At 45.5% G+C, this 23,597-nt stretch overlaps 1 protein-coding gene across 13 annotated transcripts in view; it reads left to right on the plus strand.

Moving 5' to 3' along the window:
* Positions 1–23,597, plus strand: part of dab1a (DAB adaptor protein 1a) — a 133,987-nt gene that overhangs the window by 106,682 nt on the left and 3,708 nt on the right. For 3 of the 13 annotated variants that reach the window (XM_071406269.1, XM_071406266.1, XM_071406268.1), the window contains exons 6-17: positions 5,881–6,000; positions 7,796–7,834; positions 8,222–8,284; positions 10,233–10,286; positions 12,395–12,478; positions 19,644–19,706; positions 19,856–19,952; positions 20,722–20,931; positions 21,064–21,236; positions 21,400–21,610; positions 21,860–22,029; positions 23,316–23,418. In XM_071406269.1, the coding sequence (XP_071262370.1) occupies positions 5,881–6,000; positions 7,796–7,834; positions 8,222–8,284; positions 10,233–10,286; positions 12,395–12,478; positions 19,644–19,706; positions 19,856–19,952; positions 20,722–20,931; positions 21,064–21,236; positions 21,400–21,610; positions 21,860–22,029; positions 23,316–23,396 (1,365 nt within the window). In that variant the 3' untranslated portion in view covers positions 23,397–23,418. Of the gene's footprint in view, positions 1–5,880; positions 6,001–7,795; positions 7,835–8,221; positions 8,285–10,232; positions 10,287–12,394; positions 12,479–19,643; positions 19,707–19,855; positions 19,953–20,721; positions 20,932–21,063; positions 21,237–21,399; positions 21,611–21,859; positions 22,030–23,315; positions 23,423–23,597 lie in introns of all 13 variants that reach the window. The other 10 variants (XM_071406267.1, XM_071406273.1, XM_071406270.1 and 7 more) reach the window with 10 other exon arrangements.

Below are 23,597 nucleotides of genomic sequence, written 5' to 3' on the forward strand. Positions count from 1 at the left end.
ATGGTAAGGGTTAAGGTTAGGTATTAACTCTGAATGGTAAGGGTTAAGGTTAGGTATTAACTCTGAATGGTAAGGGTTAAGGTTAGGTATTAACTCTGAATGGTAAGGGTTAAGGTTAGGTATTAACTCTGAATGGTAAAGGTAAGGGTTAAGGTTAGGTATTAACTCTGAATGGTAAGGGTTAAGGTTAGGTATTAACTCTGAATGGTAAGGGTTAAGGTTAGGTATTAACTCTGAATGGTAAAGGTAAGGGTTAAGGTTAGGTATTAACTCTGAATGGTAAGGGTTAAGGTTAGGTATTAACTCTGAATGGTAAGGGTTAAGGTTAGGTATTAACTCTGAATGGTAAGGGTTAAGGTTAGGTATTAACTCTGAATGGTAAGGGTTAAGGTTAGGTATTAACTCTGAATGGTAAGGGTTAAGGTTAGGTATTAACTCTGAATGGTAAAGGTAAGGGTTAAGGTTAGGTATTAACTCTGAATGGTAAGGGTTAAGGTTAGGTATTAACTCTGAATGGTAAGGGTTAAGGTTAGGTATTAACTCTGAATGGTAAAGGTAAGGGTTAAGGTTAGGTATTAACTCTGAATGGTAAGGGTTAAGGTTAGGTATTAACTCTGAATGGTAAGGGTTAAGGTTAGGTATTAACTCTGAATGGTAAAGGTAAGGGTTAAGGTTAGGTATTAACTCTGAATGGTAAAGGTAAGGGTTAAGGTTAGGTATTAACTCTGAATGGTAAGGGTTAAGGTTAGGTATTAACTCTGAATGGTAAAGGTAAGGGTTAAGGTTAGGTATTAACTCTGAATGGTAAAGGTAAGGGTTAAGGTTAGGTATTAACTCTGAATGGTAAAGGTAAGGGTTAAGGTTAGGTATTAACTCTGAATGTAAAGGTAAGGGGTAAGGTTAGGTATTAACTCTGAATGGTAAAGGTAAGGGTTAAGGTTAGGTATTAACTCTGAATGGTAAAGGTAAGGGGTAAGGTTAGGTATTAACTCTGAATGGTAAAGGTAAGGGGTAAGGTTAGGTATTAACTCTGAATGGTAAAGGTAAGGGTTAAGGTTAGGTATTAACTCTGAATGGTAAAGGTAAGGGTTAAGGCTAGGTATTAACTCTGAATGGTAAAGGTAAGGGTTAAGGCTAGGTATTAACTCTGAATGGTAAAGGTAAGGGTTAAGGCTAGGTATTAACTCTGAATGGTAAAGGTAAGGGTTAAGGCTAGGTATTAACTCTGAATGGTAAAGGTAAGGGTTAAGGCTAGGTATTAACTCTGAATGGTAAAGGTAAGGGTTAAGGCTAGGTATTAACTGAATGGTAAAGGTAAGGGTTAAGGTTAGGTATTAACTCTGAATGGTAAGGGTTAAGGTTAGGTATTAACTGAATGGTAAAGGTAAGGGTTAAGGCTAGGTATTAACTCTGCATGGTAAAGGTAAGGGTTAAGGCTAGGTATTAACTCCGAATGGTAAAGGTAAGGGTTAAGGTTAGGTATTAACTCTGAATGGTAAAGGTAAGGGTTAAGGTTAGGTATTAACTCTGAATGGTAAAGGTAAGGGTTATGGTTAGGTATTAACTCTGCTGTTACGGGTGTCGTCCTCCTCTTCCTCGGAAGAGGAGAGGAGAGAAGGATCGGTGGACCAATATGCAGCGAGGTAATTAGACATAAATGATATTTATTGAAACACGAAGACGAAATACGAAAACACTTGGAAATTACAAAATAACAAACACGACGTAGACAGACCTAAACTACGAACTTACATGAAACGAAGAACACATGAACAGGAACGACCGAGACGAGACAGTACCGTGTGGTGCAACAAACACAGACACAGCGACAACCACCCACCACGAACACTGTGAAACAACCTACCTAAATATGACTCTCAATTAGAGGAACGCCAAACACCTGCCTCTAATTGAGAGCCATACCAGGCAACCCTTAAACCAACATAGAAACAGACAACATAGAATGCCCACCCAAACTCACGTCCTGACCAACTAACACATACAACAAACTAACAGAAATAGGTCAGGAACGTGACATAACCCCCCCCTTAAGGTGCGAACTCCGGGCGCACCAGCACAAAGTCTAGGGGAGGGTCTGGGTGGGCATCTGACCACGGTGGTGGCTCAGGCTCCGGACGCTGTCCCCACACCACCATAGTCACTCCCCGCTTCTGTATCCCCCTCCCAATGACCACCCTCCAACTAAACCCACCTAGATGAAGGGGCAGCATCGGGATAAGGGGCAGCAGCTCCGGGATAAGGGGCAGCAGCTCCGGGCTGAGGGACTCTGGCAGGTCCGGGCTGAGGGACTCCGGCAGGTCCGGGCTGAGGGACTCCGGCAGGTCCGGGCTGAGGGACTCCGGCAGGTCCGGGCTGAGGGACTCCGGCAGGTCCGGGCTGAGGGACTCCGGCAGGTCCTGGCTGAGGGACTCCGGCAGGTCCTGGCTGAGGGACTCCGGCAGGTCCTGGCTGAGGGACTCCGGCAGGTCCTGGCTGAGGGACTCCGGCAGGTCCTGGCTGAGGGACTCCGGCAGGTCCAGTCTGGCGGAAGGCTCTGGCTGATCCGGTCTGGCGGAAGGCTCTGGCTGATCCGGTCTGGCGGAAGGCTCTGGCTGATCCGGTCTGGCGGAAGGCTCTGGCTGATCCGGTCTGGCGGAAGGCTCTAGCGGCTCCTGTCTGGCGGACGGCTCTGTAGGCTCTTGGCAGACGGGCGGCTTTGCAGGCTCATGGCAGACGGGCAGCTTTGCAGGCTCATGACAGACGGGCAGCTTTGCAGGCTCATGACAGACGGGCAGCTTTGCAGGCTCATGACAGACGGGCAGTTCAGGCGCCGTTGGGCAGACGGGCAGTTCAGGCGCCGCTGGGCAGACGGGCAGTTCAGGCGCCGCTGGGCAGACGGGCAGTTCAGGCGCCGCTGGGCAGACGGGCAGTTCTGTAGGGAGGAGACGGAGAGACAGCCTGGTGCGTGGTATAGGCACTGGCTGCGCTGGAGAGGAGGAAAGCTCTAACAGCGCTGGACAGGTGGGAGCAGCTGGAGAGAGAACCCGGAGAGACAGCCTGGTGCGGGGGGCTGCCACCGGTGGACTGGTACTTGGAGGTGGCACCGGGTATACCGGACCGTGAAGGAGGACACGTGCTCTTGAGCACCAAGCCTCCCCAACCTTACCAGGTTGAATGGTCCCCGTAGCCCTGCCAGTGCGGCGAGGTGGAATAACCCGCACTGGGCTATGCAGGCGAACCGGGGACACCACCTGTAAGGCTGGTGCCATGTACGCCGGCCCGAGGAGACGTACTGGAGGCCAGATACGTTGGGCCGGCTTCATGACATCCGGCTCGATGCCCAACCTAGCCCTCCCAGTGCGGCAAGGTGGAATAGCCCGCACTGGGCTAAGCACGCGTACTGGGGACACCGTGCGCTCCACCGCATAACACGGTGTCTGACCAGTACGACGCCCTCTCACTCCACGGTAAGCACGGGGAGTTGGCTCAGGTATCCTACCCGGCTTTGCCACTCCCCTCGTGTGCCCCCCCCCCAAGAAAGTTTTGGGTCTGACTCTCGGGCTCCCAACCGCGTCGCCGCGCTGCCTCCTCATACCAGCGCCTCTCTGCCTTCGCTGCCTCCAGCTCCGCCTTGGGACGGCGATATTCCCCTGGCTGAGTCCAGGGTCCTTTGCCGTCCAGGATCTCCTCCCAAGTCCAGGAGTCCTGGGATTTCTGCTGCAGCTGTCGCTGTGCTCCTCCCCGCTGCTTGATCCTTTGTTGGTGGGTGATTCTGTTACGGGTGTCGTCCTCCTCTTCCTCGGAAGAGGAGAGGAGAGAAGGATCGGTGGACCAATATGCAGCGAGGTAATTAGACATAAATGATATTTATTGAAACACGAAGACGAAATACGAAAACACTTGGAAATTACAAAATAACAAACACGACGTAGACAGACCTAAACTACGAACTTACATGAAACGAAGAACACATGAACAGGAACGACCGAGACGAGACAGTACCGTGTGGTGCAACAAACACAGACACAGCGACAACCACCCACCACGAACACTGTGAAACAACCTACCTAAATATGACTCTCAATTAGAGGAACGCCAAACACCTGCCTCTAATTGAGAGCCATACCAGGCAACCCTTAAACCAACATAGAAACAGACAACATAGAATGCCCACCCAAACTCACGTCCTGACCAACTAACACATACAACAAACTAACATAAATAGGTCAGGAACGTGACATCTGCATGGTAAAGGTAAGGGTTAAGGTTAGGTATTAACTTTGAATGGTAAAGGTAAGGGTTAAGGCTAGGTATTAACTCTGAATGGTAAAGGTAAGGGTTAAGGTTAGGTATTAACTCTGAATGGTAAAGGTAAGGGTTAAGGCTAGGTATTAACTCTGCATGGTAAAGGTAAGGGTTAAGGCTAGGTATTAACTCTGAATGGTAAAGGTAAGGGTTAAGGTTAGGTATTAACTCTGAATGGTAAAGGTAAGGGTTATGGTTAGGTATTAACTTTGCATGGTAAAGGTAAGGGTTAAGGTTAGGTATTAACTCTGAATGGTAAAGGTAAGGGTTAAGGTTAGGTATTAACTCTGAATGGTAAAGGTAAGGGTTAAGGTTAGGTATTAACTCTGAATGGTAAAGGTAAGGGTTAAGGTTAGGTATTAACTCTGAATGGTAAAGGTAAGGGTTAAGGTTAAGTATTAACTCTGAATGGTAAAGGTAAGGGTTAAGGTTAGGTATTAACTCTGAATGGTAAAGGTAAGGGTTAAGGCTAGGTATTAACTGAATGGTAAAGGTAAGGGTTAAGGTTAGGTATTAACTCTGAATGGTAAAGGTAAGGGTTAAGGCTAGGTATTAACTGAATGGTAAGGGTTAAGGTTAGGTATTAACTCTGAATGGTAAAGGTAAGGGTTAAGGCTTGGGATTAACTGAATGGTAAAGGTAAGGGTTAAGGTTAGGTATTAACTCTGAATGGTAAAGGTAAGGGTTAAGGCTTGGGATTAACTGAATGGTAAAGGTAAGGGTTAAGGTTAGGTATTAACTGCATGGTAAAGGTAAGGGTTAAGGCTTGGGATTAACTGAATGGTAAAGGTAAGGGTTAAGGTTAGGTATTAACTGCATGGTAAAGGTAAGGGTTAAGGCTTGGGATTAACTGAATGGTAAAGGTAAGGGTTAAGGTTAGGTATTAACTGCATGGTAAAGGTAAGGGTTAAGGCTTGGGATTAACTGAATGGTAAAGGTAAGGGTTAAGGTTAGGTATTAACTGCATGGTAAAGGTACGGGTTAAGGCTTGGGATTAACTGAATGGTAAAGGTAAGGGTTAAGGCTAGGTATTAACTGAATGGTAAAGGTAAGGGTTAAGGCTAGGTATTAACTGCATGGTAAAGGTAAGGGTTAAGGCTTGGGATTAACTGAATGGTAAAGGTAAGGGTTAAGGTTAGGTATTAACTGCATGGTAAAGGTAAGGGTTAAGGCTTGGGATTAACTGAATGGTAAAGGTAAGGGTTAAGGTTAGGTATTAACTCTGAATGGTAAAGGTAAGGGTTAAGGCTTGGGATTAACTGAATGGTAAAGGTAAGGGTTAAGGTTTGGGATAACCTTAAAACAAAAATCTCAGAACAACCTTCTATTGCTGGATTTGAACTTCAGAGGCAGATGCGTACGCCCATCCCCGAGCCCATCCACAACGCCCCAGAAAAACTGAAACCTACTAGAAAGTAACAGTGTTCACTGTTGCCCCTAGCGGCCGGTTTTCATGTCATTCTCCTGACGTCCTCAGGCATGGATGAACGTCGAATAGTGACTTGTATCCCGGGTGACCTGGTTGGTTACCCACAGAGCTATATAACAGTGTTCTACTTCCTCTCCACCTCCCAGGCAGAACCAGTGATCCTGGACCTCCGGGACCTGTTCCAGCTCATCTATGACATCAAACAGAGGGAGGAGATGGAGAAGAAAGCCCAGAAAGACAAACAGTGTGAACAGGCTGTGTACCAGGTACACACACACGCGTTCACTTTTAGCTCACATTCACTTACACACTCATAATGCAGAGGAGGCGACAGGGCTGTTCTGTGTATACTATGTGATTATCTGTTGGGAATGCTTGGTGCTGCTGCCTCTATCTGTCAACTACACTGATCTTCCTGGCTTTCCTCTTCCATCTCTACTCTCTTTCTCCCCTCTACTCTTCTATCCCCTCTCTACTCTCTTTCTTCCCTCTCTGCTCTTCTATCCCCTCTCTACTCTCTTTCTCCCCTCCACTCTTCTATCCCCTCTCTACTCTCTTTCTCCCCTCCACTCTTCTATCCCCTCTCTACTCTCTTTCTCCCCTCGACTCTTCTATCCCCTCTCTACTCTCTTTCTCCCCTCTGCTCTTCTATCCCCTCTCTACTCTCTTTCTCCCCTCTGCTCTTCTATCCCCTCTCTGCTCTCTTTCTCCCCTCTACTCTTCTATCCCCTCTCTACTCTCTTTCTCCCCTCTGCTCTTCTATCCCCTCTCTACTCTCTTTCTCCCCTCTCTACTCTCTTTCTCCCCTCTCTGCTCTTCTATCCCCTCTCTACTCTCTTTCTCCCCTCTACTCTTCTATCCCCTCTCTACTCTCTGTCTCCCCTCTCTGCTCTTCTATCCCCTCTCTACTCTCTTTCTCCCCCTCTCTACTCTTCTATCCCCTCTCTACTCTCTTTCTCCCCTCTACTCTTCTATCCCCTCTCTACTCTCTTTCTCCCCTCTCTACTCTTCTATCCCCTCTCTACTCTCTTTCTCCCCTCTCTACTCTTCTATCCCCTCTCTACTCTCTTTCTCCCCTCTACTCTTCTATCCCCTCTCTACTCTCTGTCTCCCCTCTCTGCTCTTCTATCCCCTCTCTACTCTCTTTCTCCCCCTCTCTACTCTTCTATCCCCTCTCTACTCTCTTTCTCCCCTCTCTACTCTTCTATCCCCTCTCTACTATTTTTCTCCCCTCTCTGCTCTTCTATCCCCTCTCTACTCTCTTTCTCCCCTCTACTCTTCTATCCCCTCTCTACTCTCTTTCTCCCCTCTCTGCTCTTCTATCCCCTCTCTACTCTCTTTCTCCCCTCTCTGCTCTTCTATCCCCTCTCTACTCTCTTTCTCCCCTCTCTGCTCTTCTATCCCCTCTCTACTCTCTTTCTTCCCTCTCTGCTCTTCTATCCCCTCTCTACTCTCTTTCTTCCCTCTCTACTCTTCTATCCCCTCTCTACTCTCTTTCTTCCCTCTCCACTCTTCTATCCCCTCTCTACTCTTCTATCCCCTCTCTACTCTCTTTCTCCCCTCTCTACTCTTCTATCCCCTCTCTACTCTCTTTCTCCCCTCTCTACTCTTCTATCCCCTCTCTACTCTCTTTCTCCCCTCTACTCTTCTATCCCCTCTCTACTCTCTTTTCCCCCTCTCCACTCTTCTATCCCCTCTCTACTCTCTTTCTCCCCTCTACTCTTCTATCCCCTCTCTACTCTCTTTCTCCCCTCTACTCTTCTATCCCCTCTCTACTCTCTTTCTCCCCTCTCTGCTCTTCTATCCCCTCTCTACTCTCTTTCTTCCCTCTCTACTCTTCTATCCCCTCTCTACTCTTCTATCCCCTCTCTACTCTCTTTCTCCCCTCTCTGCTCTTCTATCCCCTCTCTGCTCTTCTATCCCCTCTCCACTCTCTTTCTTCCCTCTCTACTCTTCTATCCCCTCTCTACTCTCTTTCTTCCCTCTCTACTCTTCTATCCCCTCTCTACTTTTCTATCTTCTCTCTTCCCCTTCTCCGTCCGTCCGTCCGTCTGTCTTTAGACTATTCTGGAAGAAGATTTGGAGGATCCGGTCTACCAGGTAACTTCTAAACACCAATCAGAATGCTTCTATAATGCTGTTATCCAATCAGAATGTTTCTCTCTAATGCTTCTTCCAATCTTCCAATCGCCTTTCCTGTTTCTCTGTGTCTGCGGGGGATTGTGGGGGAGTCCCAGGGTTCTGGTCAGACAGACTGAGTTGTGCGTGGTTGTGGTTTTGTGTGTGCGTGTGTGTGTGTCTATGTCTGAGGGTATCTATCTGGGATTGCTTGGGGGCGGGACCCACAGATGATTCTGTTTGACCAATCACATCTTTGCTTCCTATTCTCAGTCTTTCCTTTTCCTTTTTCTTCTATTTCCTATTTCCTATTTTTCTCTTTCTCTTTCTTCCTCCTCTCCTCTCCTCCCTCTGCTGCCGGTGTTGTAGTACATTGTGTTTGAGGCGGGACACGAGCCCATCCGTGACCAATCAGAAGAGAGCATTTATCAGGTACAAGCCCCTCCCCTCTGCTTGGATTTTATTGGTGGAGTTGTGTGAGTGACAGGAGAATGGTTCCAATGGGAATAGAGATGATTAGAGAATAACATCACCTACAGCTTCACTACTGACAGACACACAACTGAAACCCGAGAGAAAAATTGACACACATGCATGCACAGGAAAACATAGGAAACAGAGGCTGGTAATAGACTGCCAACAACATGCAGTGGTGCAGACCCAGTGTCCAGAGAGGGATCAGGGGCTATCTGACTAAGTTTATCCTAGGGGAGATTGCCTTTCTCTGGGTACTCTCCTCAGGAGGACTGGGTAGACCTCCAGGCGATGGAGAAATGGGGGAGGTGTGTGTGGTGTTATTCTTGGCCTGTGAGTAAGGCAGACCCCTCCTCTCTTTTCCTGTGGAGATGAAAGAGGGAGTGGGAATGAGCGAGGGGGAAAGATTAATCACCAGGCTTTCGTTTGATCTTTAAATAAAATGGATTGAAAATAGAGCGCGCTCTAACAAACACACTCACACACACACTCACACACACACTCACAAACACACATGCGAGAAGACGTGTTAGAAGTGTGCCACAGAGCCAAAAGATGTCTGCCTCTAGAAACAAACAATCTGAGAGATGGAGAGATGAAGAAGGATGAGAGAGAAAAAAAAAACAGGGGAAGGAGAGAAGCGAGAGAGTGATTAGGGAAGATGGAGGGAGGAGAGATGGTGGAGAGAGTACTCAGGTGTTGGTAAATCCAACTAGCTCTCGCAAACTCACGTCAGAATTAGACGTTCATCCATGTTTCTCAAATGTCAAATTTCAAAGTTGTTCCAAACGTTACATTTCAAAGTGTTCAAGGTTACATTTAGGCATTAACTCCACATTTGTAAGGTTAGGGTTAAGTGTAGGCATCAACTCTGAAATCTTAAGGTTAGGTGATAACTCTGAATGGTTAAGGTAAGGGTTAAGGTTTGGTATAGGCTTAAAACCAAATCTCAAAAACAACTTTCTATCTCTGCGACCTTTGGCACCAGAGGCAGATGTTCACGCCCAGCAAAACCCAAACCTACTTGAAGGTAACAGCGCTCACCGTTGCCCCTAGTGGCCGGTTTCCACATCATCTCCCGAGGATGACGAACTCCAACGGGTGTCACGGGTGGCCTGGTTGGGTAAATCTGTGGTCGTCAGACTGTTATGATGGACAGAAATGTTTGTCCATCAGGCTTTTATTTACGTTTCCATTCACAACAGATCAATCAGGTGGATTCGTTTGTCAGTCTGACACGTCAGGGACAATGAATCATCAGTTAATCGAACAGAACGCAGATAACACATATAGAGACATTCACCTGTATCACTCTGTCTCTCTCTGTCTATGGCTGTGTCTCAATAGACCCTAATACCCAGGCTCTGGCCAAAAGTAGTGCACTACACGGGGAAAATGCTGTTATTTGAGACACAACCACAGACAGACCAGTTTATTGCATGTCTCTCTCTGATAAGACCACATTGAGCCACTCTATATTGGAGAGAGACAGAGAGAGGACGCGGGGGGGAGGGAGAGAGAGAGAGGACGGGGGGAGGCAGAGATAGGACAGGGGGAGAGAGAGAGCTGCTCACACATCAGGCTGATAGTCCACAGATTACTCTGAATGAAGCCTCAACTCATAGATTTTAATACAGATTACATCACTCTCACACACATGCACGAGCACATATAGACGCACAGACACACACTCAGATGCAAGCCATAAGAGACTTTTCATTCTCAGTTAATGTTGTCCGTCAGTCCTGACAATGTCCAGGCTTTAGTCTACACACACTGTCGTGTGAGGCTTTATTTTATAGTCTTGCATTGCTTTGGTATTTCCTACAACCGGTACTTTCTAGTACATTACATTAACGTGTGGTTGGTGGGCTATTGTGTGGTGATTGGTTGGTTGGTTGTCCAGGTTCCGACCAGTCAACAGAAGGAGGGGGTATATGACGTCCCCAAGAGACACCCAGTGAGTCCAGCTCTGTGTGCCTGTGTCCCCTTTGGTGCTGTGGTGTTGCCTGTGCATATCCTGTGCCGTGGCTTTGGCTCTGTGCTGTGCTGTGCTGTGGCTTTGTGGGAGTGTGGGTGGAGTCGCTGTGTATGTGAATTAGAGTGGGTGGGGTTTCCTCTATGCTTGGTGCTGGTTGCATGCAGTGTGGGGACAGGGGTGCGTGTGCATTGCATGCAGTGTGGTGCCTTGGTGATGCATGGCTGGCTGTGGTCTGCTGGTGAACGAACAAACATGCATGGACTGACAATACAAGAACGAAGAGATTGGTAAGAGGGAGAGAGAGTGTATGTATGTGCATGTGCACACCTGTGTGTGTGCGTGTGTGCGTCATTCCAGTTGACCTTGACCGATGTCAGGATGCACCATAACTCTCCATCTCCTTTATGATCTTATTAAACATGGTAGTTAAACATCTCTCTGTTTCATTAGCTAATAACTCCATCCTCATAACCTCATAGCTATTCTGCACCTGCTACTCCATCTCTGACACCTGTCTAAAAACCAAAGATCCCAACGGTAGGGAAGGGGCCTCGTTGTCAAAATCTGCCCTGCTCACTGTTCCCCCTGTACTTTCACTGGGCTCTCCTAGCTCACACTGCAGAACACACACCCATTGTGTAGTCGTAATCAGACGGTGTGGATTGTGGCAGTCAGTTCTGTCCTGTGTTCCTGTATTATTCCAGCAGTGCTAACAGGCTTATAGTATGTATACTAGTGAGATCCCACAGTCCTACTGCTGTCCTTTACCACCACACAACACTGAGACTTAATGGCTTTTATCTGTGCTTACCAGGCCTGTATGTATCTCTAGGGGTTGTAATACTGTACTATAGCCAGTAGGGTCTGGCACCTCTGTCTCAACCTTATGCTCCACTGTTATTTAGACTGTCACCTTCTGTCTCTCAATGCTATTAACCAATAACAAACACACTCGCACGCGCACGCGCACACACACACACACACACACACACACACACACACACACACACACACACACACACACACACACACACACACACACACACACACACACACACACACACACACACACACACACACACACACAAAGGCACGCACATACAAACACACACACACATGCACGCACATTTACATTTACATTTAAGTCATTTAGCAGACGCTCTTATCCAGAGCGACTTACAAGCACAAACACACACACACACACAAAGGCATGCACATACAAAAACACGCACGCACGAACACACACACACACACACACAAAGGCACGCACATACAAATGCATGCACGAACACACACACACACATATACACACACATGTAAAACACACACACACACACATGACTACTTCAATCTCCGGAGTCCTTGACCCTGTGTGAGTTTACACAGTCTGTTGGTTTAACATGCCTCATTCCCTGGCCCTGACCCAAAAGAGGTCAGCCTATTGTCATATGGCAATGAAGCACAAGTGGGATAGTGTGTGTGTGTGTGTGTGTCCATGCATGCATTCTTTGTATGTGTATTCGGTCTAGTGTGGTGTGTGTGTATGTGCATGTGTGTGTGTGTTCAGCGAGACAGCAGGGGATCAGGGAGGTGGGCGTTAATTAAGGGGGCTGCGTTAATCGTATGCAAACACATGCCCATGCTAATTACTGTTTCCTTGGAGACCGCTAATTGATAGGTGGTTGTCGCAGTGATGAGGAGCAAGGGATGGGCAGAGAGAGCGAGATGGAGGAAAGAGAGCAGGAATCGGATGTGATGAGCTGTGTGTGTGTGTGTGTGTGTGTGTGTGTGTGTGTGTGTGTGTGTGTGTGTGTGTGTGTGTGTGTGTGTGTGTGTGTGTGTGTGTGTGTCTGTGTGTGTGTCTGTGTGTGTGTCTGTGTGTGTGTCTGTGTGTGTGTGTGTGTGTGATCGTGCGGACAGTAAAGGTACCTACATGTAATGCTCCATCCCTTCACCTCAACTCACCCTGTCTCCATATGTCAGTTTATGTTTGAGTGTGTGTGGGTGTGTTTGAGTGTGTGATACATCATTTCTGTGTCTGTGTTTCTATCTCATCCCGCCATCCTCCATCTCATTTGGCTGTGCAGGATGCTCAAAATGGTCACCAACAACAGCCACAACAACAGCCTCTGATAGATCTCATGGATATGGACAGTGTATGGACACCACAGGTAAGGTGCATTATGAAGGACTAGCCTTCTCAACTCTATAGTCTTCATGTACAACTATCTGGGTGCAGCCAGGGTTATAAGGGCAAATGATGGTGGAAATGAATCTACCCACACTAACTGAAAGTAATCCCATACAGTACCAGTCAAAAGTTTGGACACCTACTCATTCAAGGGTTTTTCTTTATTTGTACTATTTTCTACATTTTAGAATAGTAGCAAAACATCAAAACTATGAAATAACACATATGGAATCATGTACTAACCAAAAAAGTGTTCAACAAATCAAAGTATATTTTATATTTGAGATTCTTTGCCTTGATGACAGCTTTGCACACACTTGGCAGAGGATATACTCAGCTCAGTACTCCTCACAGCTCATTAATAACACAGAGGATATACTCAGCTCAGTACTCCTCACAGCTCATTAATAACACAGGATATACTCAGCTCAGTACTCCTCACAGCTCATTAATAACACAGAGGATATACTCAGCTCAGTACTCCTCACAGCTCATTAATAACACAGAGGATATACTCAGCTCAGTACTCCTCACAGCTCATTAATAACACAGAGGATATACTCAGCTCAGTACTCCTCACAGCTCATTAATAACACAGAGGATATACTCAGCTCAGTACTCCTCACAGCTCATTAATAACACAGAGGATATACTCAGCTCAGTACTCCTCACAGCTCATTAATAACACAGAGGATATACTCAGCTCAGTACTCCTCACAGCTCATTAATAACACAGAGGATATACTCAGCTCAGTACTCCTCACAGCTCATTAATAACACAGTGGATATACTCAGCTCAGTACTCCTCACAGCTCATTAATAACACAGAGGATATACTCAGCTCAGTACTCCTCACAGCTCATTAATAACACAGAGGATATACTCAGCTCAGTACTCCTCACAGCTCATTAATAACACAGTGGATATAATCAGCTCAGTACTCCTCACAGCTCATTAATAACACAGAGGATATACTCAGCTCAGTACTCCTCACAGCTCATTAATAACACAGTGGATATAATCAGCTCAGTACTCCTCACAGCTCATTAATAACACAGAGGATATAATCAGCTCAGTACTCCTCACAGCTCATTAATAACACAGAGGATATACTCAGCTCAGTACTCCTCACAGCTCATTAATAACACAGGATATACTCAGCTCAGTACTCCTCACAGCTCATTAATAACACACAGGATATACTCAGTAACTTTTGGTTACTTCCTGATTCCATATGTGTTAATTCCTAGTTTATGTCTACAGTATTATTCTACGTTGTAGAAAATAGTACAAATTAAGAAAAACCCTGGAATGCGTATGTGTGTCCAAACGTTTGACTTGTATTGTATATTAAGATATTTAAGTCATTTAGTAATGAATGTTTGTGAGCTCTGCTGCTACTAATGAATGTAAAAACGTCAGTATCTGCCTGGCCTCAGAGAGATGAGGAAGAGAGGGAGGGAGAGAGGGACGAGGAGAGAACGAAGGAAAGAGAGGGGGAGATAGGGAGGGCCTTGAGAGCTGACATAAAGGTCAAATCTACATCAGACAGACGGAGAAGACGGAGAGAGAGGGAGGGGATCAGGTCAGAGAGCGAGGTGGTCAGGTCAGAGAGGGATGGGGTCAGGTCTGAGAGGGATGGGAGGTGATGAAAGGGATGGAGGGATGGGGTCAGGTCTGAGAGGGATGGGGGGTGATGAAAGGGATGGAGGGATGCGAGGAGGGGAGGGGTCAAGCTTTGTTCATTCTGTCCAACAGAGAGGGTCTGACTCACTCCTCTCACAGCTCCTTAATAACACAGGACATACTCAGCTCAGGACTCATCACAGCTCATTAATAACACAGAGGATATACTCAGCTCAGTACTCCTCACAGCTCATTAATAACACCGAGGATATACTCAGCTCAGTACTCCTCACAGCTCATTAATAACACCGAGGATATACTCAGCTCAGTACTCCTCACAGCTCATTAATAACACACAGGATATACTCAGCTCAGTACTCCTCACAGCTCATTAATAACACAATATATACTCAGCTCTGTACTCATCACAGCTCATTAATAACACAGAGGATATACTCAGCTCAGTACTCCTCACAGCTCATTAATAACACAGAGGATATACTCAGCTCAGTACTCCTCACAGCTCATTAATAACACAGAGGATATACTCAGCTCAGTACTCCTCACAGCTCATTAATAACACCGAGGATATACTCAGCTCAGTACTCTTCACAGCTCATTAATAACACCGAGGATATACTCAGCTCAGTACTCCTCACAGCTCATTAATAACACAATATATACTCAGCTCTGTACTCATCACAGCTCATTAATAACACAGAGGATATACTCAGCTCAGTACTCCTCACAGCTCATTTATAACACAGAGGATATACTCAGCTCAGTACTCCTCACAGCTCATTAATAACACAGAGGATATACTCAGCTCAGTACTCCTCACAGCTCATTAATAACACAGAAGATATACTCAGCTCAGTACTCCTCACAGCTCATTAATAACACAATATATACTCAGCTCAGTACTCCTCACAGCTCATTAATAACACAATATATAATCAGCTCAGTACTCCTCACAGCTCATTCATAACACAAGATATACTCAGCTCAGTACTCCTCACAGCTCATTAATAACACAAGATATACTCAGCTCAGTACTCCTCACAGCTCATTAATAACACACAGGATATACTCAGCTCAGTACTCCCCACAGCTCATTAATAACACACATGATATACTCAGCTCAGTACTCCTCACAGCTCATTAATAACACAAGATATACTCAGCTCAGTACTCCTCACAGCTCATTAATAACACAGGGCATAGTCAGCTCAGTACTCCTCACAGCTCCTTAATAACACAGGACATACTCAGCTCAGTACTCCTCACAGCTCATTAATAACACAGAGGATATACTCAGCTCAGTACTCCTCACAGCTCATTAATAACACAGAGGATATACTCAGCTCAGTACTCCTCACAGCTCATTAATAACACAGAGGATATACTCAGCTCAGTACTCCTCACAGCTCATTAATAACACAGAGGATATACTCAGCTCAGTACTCCTCACAGCTCATTAATAACACAATATTTACTCAGCTCTGTAGTCCTCACAGCTCATTAATAACACAGTGGATATACTCAGCTCAGTACTCCTCACAGCTCATTAATAACACAGTGGATATACTCAGCTCAGTACTCCTCACAGCTCATTAATAACACAGTGGATATACTCAGCTCAGTACTCCTCACAGCTCATTAATAACACAGTGGATATAATCAGCTCAGTACTCCTCACAGCTCATTAATAACACAGTGGATATAATCAGCTCAGTACTCCTCACAGCTCATTAATAACACAGAGGATATACTCAGCTCAGTACTCCTCACAGCTCATTAATAACACAGAGGATATACTCAGCTCAGTACTCCTCACAGCTCATTAATAACACAGTGGATATAATCAGCTCAGTACTCCTCACAGCTCATTAATAACACAGTGGATATACTCAGCTCAGTACTCCTCACAGCTCATTAATAACACAGAGGATATACTCAGCTCAGTACTCCTCACAGCTCATTAATAACACAGAGGATATACTCAGCTCAGTACTCCTCACAGCTCATTAATAACACAGAGGATATACTCAGCTCAGTACTCCTCACAGCTCATTAATAACACAGAGGATATACTCAGCTCAGTACTCCTCACAGCTCATTAATAACACAGTGGATATACTCAGCTCAGTACTCCTCACAGCTCATTAATAACACAGTGGATATACTCAGCTCAGTACTCCTCACAGCTCATTAATAACACAGTGGATATACTCAGCTCAGTACTCCTCACAGCTCATTAATAACACAGTGGATATAATCAGCTCAGTACTCCTCACAGCTCATTAATAACACAGTGGATATAATCAGCTCAGTACTCCTCACAGCTCATTAATAACACAGAGGATATACTCAGCTCAGTACTCCTCACAGCTCATTAATAACACAGAGGATATACTCAGCTCAGTACTCCTCACAGCTCATTAATAACACAGTGGATATAATCAGCTCAGTACTCCTCACAGCTCATTAATAACACAGAGGATATACTCAGCTCAGTACTCCTCACAGCTCATTAATAACACAGAGGATATACTCAGCTCAGTACTCCTCACAGCTCATTAATAACACAGTGGATATAATCAGCTCAGTACTCCTCACAGCTCATTAATAACACAGTGGATATACTCAGCTCAGTACTCCTCACAGCTCATTAATAACACAGTGGATATACTCAGCTCAGTACTCCTCACAGCTCATTAATAACACAGTGGATATACTCAGCTCAGCACTGACCCAGGCTACGTCCCAAATGGCCCCCTGTTACTTATTTTAGTAACACACTGCAGTGACCACACTGAGACCACAGAGGTCAGAAGGGACCCTCCCTCAGCATCCGGGAGAATCAGACTAAAACTATCAGCCATAGTTGTCAGTAAGTTCAGGGTTGAAAGAAAGACAGGGTAAAGTATCTCCCTCGTACGGTGAGTGTTGTCTTTCTATCAGTCAGTAACAGTATGTACATATCTCCTCCTCTCTCACTAACAGCATTCAGCCGTATGGCTAGAAGCGGCACGCTCTTTGTCATCCATTATCTGATAGATAGAACACACACACTTTAAGCTTTAGAATATAATAAGAGTGCCGTGGTCTGTGTGACCTATCAGTTTAACTAGTGGAACCAGAAAGCAGATATTCTTAGAAGCGTCTGTGCAGACATGATTCCCAGAGCCCTGAACAGCAGAATACTGGAGATAGATCTAGCTCTATATATATGGCTCTGATTGGCCCTATCTCTGATTTATGCTAATCTCTGACCATGTAAAGCCTCACATCTTTAACAACTAAAAATAGTCTCCTTTTTCTCCGGGCTCCACAGGGCTAACTACCGTATTAATGCTAGAAAGAATGTGATGAGCGATGTTAGAGAGATATGAAATGGAGAGAGACATATATAGAGAGACATGTAATGGAGAGAGACATATATAGAAAGATATGAAATGGAGAGAGACATATATATAGAGAGAAATGTAATGGAGAGAGACATATATAGAGAGACATGGAATGGAGAGAGACATATATAGAGAGACATGAAATGGAGAGACATATATAGAGAGATATGAAATGGAGAGAGACATGGAATGGAGAGAGACATATATAGAGAGACATGGAATGGAGAGAGACATATATAGAGAGATATGACATGGAGAGAGACATATATAGAGAGACATGGAATGGAGAGAGACATATATAGAGAGACATGGAATGGAGAGAGACATATATAGAGAAATATGACATGGAGAGAGACATATATAGAAAGATATTAAATGGAGAGAGACATATATAGAGAGATGGAATGGAGAGAGACATATATAGAGAGACATGAAATGGAGAGAGACATATATAGAGAGAAATGAAATGGAGAGAGACATATATAGAGTTATGAAATGGAGAGAGACATATATAGAGAGATATGAAATGGAGAGAGACATATATAGAGAGATATGAAATGGAGAGAGACATATATAGAAATATATGAAATGGAGAGAGACATATATAGAGAGATATGAAATGGAGAGAGACATATATAGAGAGACATGAAATGGAGAGAGACATATATAGAAAGATATGAAATGGAGAGAGACATATATAGAGAGATATGTAATGGAGAGAGACATATATAGAGAGATATGAAATGGAGAGAGACATATATAGAGAGATTTGAAATGGAGAGAGACATATATAGAGAGACATGAAATGGAGAGAGACATATATAGAAAGATATGAAATGGAGAGAGACATATATAGAGAGATATGAAATGGAGAGAGACATATATAGAAAGATATGAAATGGAGAGAGACATATATAGAGAGATATGAAATGGAGAGAGACATATATAGAAAGATATGAAATGGAGAGAGACATATATAGAGAGATATGAAATGGAGAGAGACATATATAGAAAGATATGAAATGGAGAGAGACATATATAGAGAGATATGAAATGGAGAGAGACATATATAGAAAGATATGAAATGGAGAGAGACATATATAGAGAGATATGAAATGGAGAGAGACATATATAGAAAGATATGAAATGGAGAGAGACATATATAGAGAGATATGAAATGGAGAGAGACATATATAGAGAGATATGAAATGGAGAGAGACATATATAGAGAGATATGAAATGGAGAGAGACATATATAGAGAGATATGAAATGGAGAGAGACATATATAGAGAGATATGAAATGGAGAGAGACATATATAGAGAGATATGAAATGGAGAGAGACATATATAGAGAGATATGAAATGGAGAGAGACATATATAGAGAGATATGAAATGGAGAGAGACATATATAGAAAGATATGAAATGGAGAGAGACATATATAGAGAGATATGAAATGGAGAGAGACATATATAGAGAGATATGAAATGGAGAGAGACATATATAGAGAGATATGAAATGGAGAGAGACATATATAGAGAGATATGAAATGGAGAGAGACATATATAGAGAGATATGAAATGGAGAGAGACATATATAGAGAGATATGAAATGGAGAGAGACATATATAGAGAGATATGAAATGGAGAGAGACATATATAGAGAGATATGAAATGGAGAGAGACATATATAGAGAGATATGAAATGGAGAGAGACATATATAGAGAGATATGAAATGGAGAGAGACATATATAGAGAGATATGAAATGGAGAGAGACATATACAGAGAGATATGAAATGGAGAGAGACATATATAGAGGTTGAAGTTAAGGGACGAGAGATACTGTGGATTAAGGTAACTTGGATCAGGTAGGTACTGTATGTTGCCTCCACCAATCATATCACTCCATTCATTCATGACATCATCACCATGTGGTGCAGTTTGATGACGTCACTGTGGCCGCCAGAGGTAGGTACCAGGTCGCGTCTGGCATGTTGCGTGTTCTGTGTTTTCGTGACACGTGTTGCACGTGTGTTGGGACATGCAACACGGATGTTTATATTGTAGCTTGACGTCTGACGGGTGTGAACTCTCTTTCTGATTGGCAGAATATCAACCAATTAGAGCTCTTTGGAGACATCTCCACACTCCCGGACATCTACTCCCCCTCGGTGAGTACACCCACCCACCTCCCTCTCGCTCTCTCCAGACATTTGATCAGGGCGTAGTTAGACCATTGTTTTGCGTGTGTCTGTTTAGCTCCCCTGAGGGTGGAAAGTAGTTTTCACCTGTTCCTCCCCATTCTCCTCTCTTCCCTCAGACCCCTGCCTCTCCAGCCAACACCCTGGACCTCTCTCTGGGCCTGCAGCCCACAACCGAACTCTTCACCCCCTTCAACCCAGCCTCCGTACCCTCAGGTAAGAACTCTCCCCTCTCTTCTCCTCTCCTCTCCCTTCCTCTCTTCTCCTCTCTTCTTCTCTCCTCTCCCTTCCTCTCCCCTCTCTTCTCTCTTCTTCTGTCCTCTCCCTTCCTCTCCCCTCTCTTCTCTCTTCTTCTCTCCTCTCCCTTCCTCTCTCTTCTCCTCTCTTCTTCTCTCCTCTCCCTTCCTCTCTCTTCTCCTCTCTTCTTCTCTCCTCTCCTCTCCCTTCCTCTCCCCTCTCTTCTCTCTTCTTCTCTCCTCTCCCTTCCTCTCTCTTCTCCGCTCTTCTTCTCTCCTCTCCCTTCCTCTCCCCTCTCTTCTCCTCTCTTCTTCTGTCCTCTCCCTTCCTCTCCCCTCTCGTCTCCTCTCTTCTTCTGTCCTCTCCCTTCCTCTCCCCTCTCTTCTTCTGTCCTCTCCCTTCCTCTCACCTCTCTTCTCTCTTCTTCTCTTCTCTCCTCTCCCTTCCTCTCCCCTCTCTTCTCCTCTCTTCTTCTGTCCTCTGCTGTCCTCTTTGGAGCAGAGCTGGAACAACTATGAATCTGTACATGTTCATGAGTCTGTGTGACGGGCTGAATAGGTCTGTACATGATATGACTGATGCTCATCGTGGATGTAATGATCGTAGTTCAGCAGAACTTTAAGACACAACATTAACTGCAGGCTAAAGTAGGTCACTGCTGAGGTGGTACATGGGGTACTCTGTGTGTGTGTGTTTATGTGTTTGTTTGTGCATGAGTATAACTCTCTCCTCTCCTCTCTGTGTCTAGGTTATGTGACGATGGGAGCGGTACCTCCAGGTCAGGTGTGGTCCCAGCAGGCGTTTGCAGCCCAGGCAGGTCCTCTGTTCGGGGTCCCGTCCCCCCTGGGTCAGTCCCTCCCTGTGGCCCAGGTTATGCCTGGAGGCCAGCCTCTCATCTGGGGCCAGGCCAACCTCTTCCCTGCTACACAGCAGCAGTGGGCCGCCATGACTGGAGCAGGTATATGCACACAGACACATACATGTATGTATGCACGCACACACACATGCATGCACATACATACATGCACGCACACACAGGGATGCATGCACACGCGCACACGCACAGTAAAGTGTATTTTCCTGTGTCTAGGGTTCCCTGCTACAGCCTACCTCCCAACCCAGCCAGGGTCTCTGCCTGCCATGTTCCTCCCAGTCAATCAACCCTGCGACAGCCTATCATCTGCCGGCGCTGCCTCGAACCCCGCCCCCTCATCAGCCTCCAGTCCACAGCATGCAGAGAGGCAGCGGCAGAAGATGAGCAAGGTAGGATCATTTTACTCCAGTGATTTTATTTAAACCAAACAAATCAATGGAGAGTCAAGTCACATTTAGAGTAATGGCCACGACACAAAAGCTCTATACAATAGCTTTTTATTGGCCAACATCTTACATAGTGTGTCTTTAACATCTTCTACTCTTTCTGTAGGAGATGTTTAAGGACTTCCAGCTAGCGAAGCCCCCTGCCATGCCTGCTAAGATGGGGGACCAGCACCAAAGTCTAGCGGGGACCTCAGAGGCCTTCGGTTCCTATTTCAGCCGCGTGGGGACCGTCACCGATACAGACGACTGTGACGACTTTGACATCTCTCAGCTCAACCTCACTCCTGTCACCTCCACCACGCCATCCACTAACTCACGTATGTACATACACCTGGCTGGTTGTATATGAGATGACTTTCTGCTTGGAAGTTCCCTCCAGCCCTCAGACCATCCGACCTCCGTGTTTGCCTCCACTCCCAGTCTTGTTTACTTTCTGTATCTCATTTGATCAATTGTATTTTGTTTTATTGTATGTGTCGCTGCAATTCATCTTTTAGCTATCATCATCATCATCATCATCAATAAAACTAAAGAGAGACAGTCGTTGTCTCCCTCTCGTCCTCCAGCGCCGACCCCGGCCCCCAGACAGAGTTCTCCATCTAAATCGTCGCTGTCTCACGTTAGTGACCACATTGACCACATCAGTGACCCTCCCACAGACGCCACCGACCCCCCCACAGATGACTCGTTCGGCGAGGTAGAGGGCTCCCCCAGTCGCAGTGGAGAGGAGGATGCGGTGAGTGACTGTGTGTGCGTGCCCGGAGTGTGTGTGTGTATTTAGATCTGTTGATGAATAGGCTGTGCATAGGCTGTGCATCAGCACAGTGGGCCAGGTAATTATTCTCTCTGATTGGCTACTCTCATAGCTGGCCTGTGTGTGTGTGTGTGTGTGTGTGTGTGTGTGTGTGTGTGTGTGTGTGTGTGTGTGTGTGTGTGTGTGTGTGTGTGTGTGTGTGTGTGTGTGTGTGTGTGTGTGTGTGTGTGTGTGTGTGTGTGTGTGTGTGTGTGTGTGTGTGTGTGTGTGTGTGTGGCCAGTAAAGCATTAAATTAGCTGCTTGAAGTGTCAGATATATCATTAAGATGTTATTAATGTTAGCAGGTAGCTCCATACATCATCTGATCTGTAGCACCATGTTATTATTCAACTGATGAACTACAGGAGAGAAAACCCCCTAGGGTCTGTTCTAGGGCAATTAATATTTATTATTCACCAAATCTATATATGAGAGAGAGAGAGAGAGAGAGAGAGAGAGAGAGAGAGAGAGAGAGAGAGAGAGAGAGAGAGAGAGAGAGAGAGAGAGAGAGAGAGAGAGAGAGAGAGAGAGAGAGAAAGAGAGAAAGAGAGAAAGAGAGAGAGAGATGAAAGCACTGGAGTCACCAACCTGACATTGGTGAAAGAACTGAATTGGAAGCTATGCCTTCTACCATTGATTCTGTTGACCGTTAATTCTTAAGTATCAACCTTCTCTCTCTCTCTCTCTCTCTCTCTCTCTCTCTCGCTCTCTCTCTCTCTCTCTCTCTCTCTCTCTCTCTCTCTCTCTCTCTCTCTCTCTCTCTCTCTCTCTCTCTCTCTCTCTCTCTCTCTCTCTCTCTCTCTCTCTCTCTCTCTCTCTCTCTCTCTGACAGAGGGGTAACTCAGCTGAACCAGGGGGATCCAGATATTTTTTCATATTACAATGGAACAAAACCCAAATAAGAGTGAGAGAGAGGGGGGAGAGAGAGAGGAACAGAGAGAGGGAGAGAGTGAGAAGCAGCCTCCCACTCTGTGGTGAGGTAGTTAGTGTAAAGAGCTGAAGTGTTTCAGGAATCAATAGAGGGGACTTTTAGAACAGCTCAGTGTGTGTGGGTGTGTCCATCCTTTCTCTCCTTTAGTACACTGCTACTCTGTCCCTTTGCTGCCTGTATTCTCCTATTTTCTTATCCTGATTTCACCTACAACTTTTTCTCTTTTTCTTTCTTCCCTTACTTCCCTGCTCTTCTTTCTCCTCTCCTCTCCTCCCCTCCCTCCACCCCTCTCTTCAGGCGTGTGGGTCTGGGTCTCCATGTCCCAGTGAGACAGCAGGTTCTAGTCCAGCCCAGACCAGTCCACCTGCCGACAGCTAGATAGATGCTGGCTGGGTGCTGGGTAGGTATCTATCCCTCCTTCCTCTCCTCCTCCTTCTCCTGCCTCCTTCCTCTGCTTGCTGTCAGCCTGCCTGTTCCAAGCACACCTTTTTTTTTTATCTTCTGTTCATCCGCTCTACTCTCTCTCTCTCTCTTTCTCTCTCTCCAGTCTTCCCTTTTTATCGCTCCCTTCTCTCTCAT

This window comes from Salvelinus alpinus, chromosome 6 (genome assembly GCF_045679555.1).
Source record: "Salvelinus alpinus chromosome 6, SLU_Salpinus.1, whole genome shotgun sequence".
In the NCBI taxonomy this organism is placed as follows: Eukaryota; Metazoa; Chordata; class Actinopteri; order Salmoniformes; family Salmonidae; genus Salvelinus; species Salvelinus alpinus.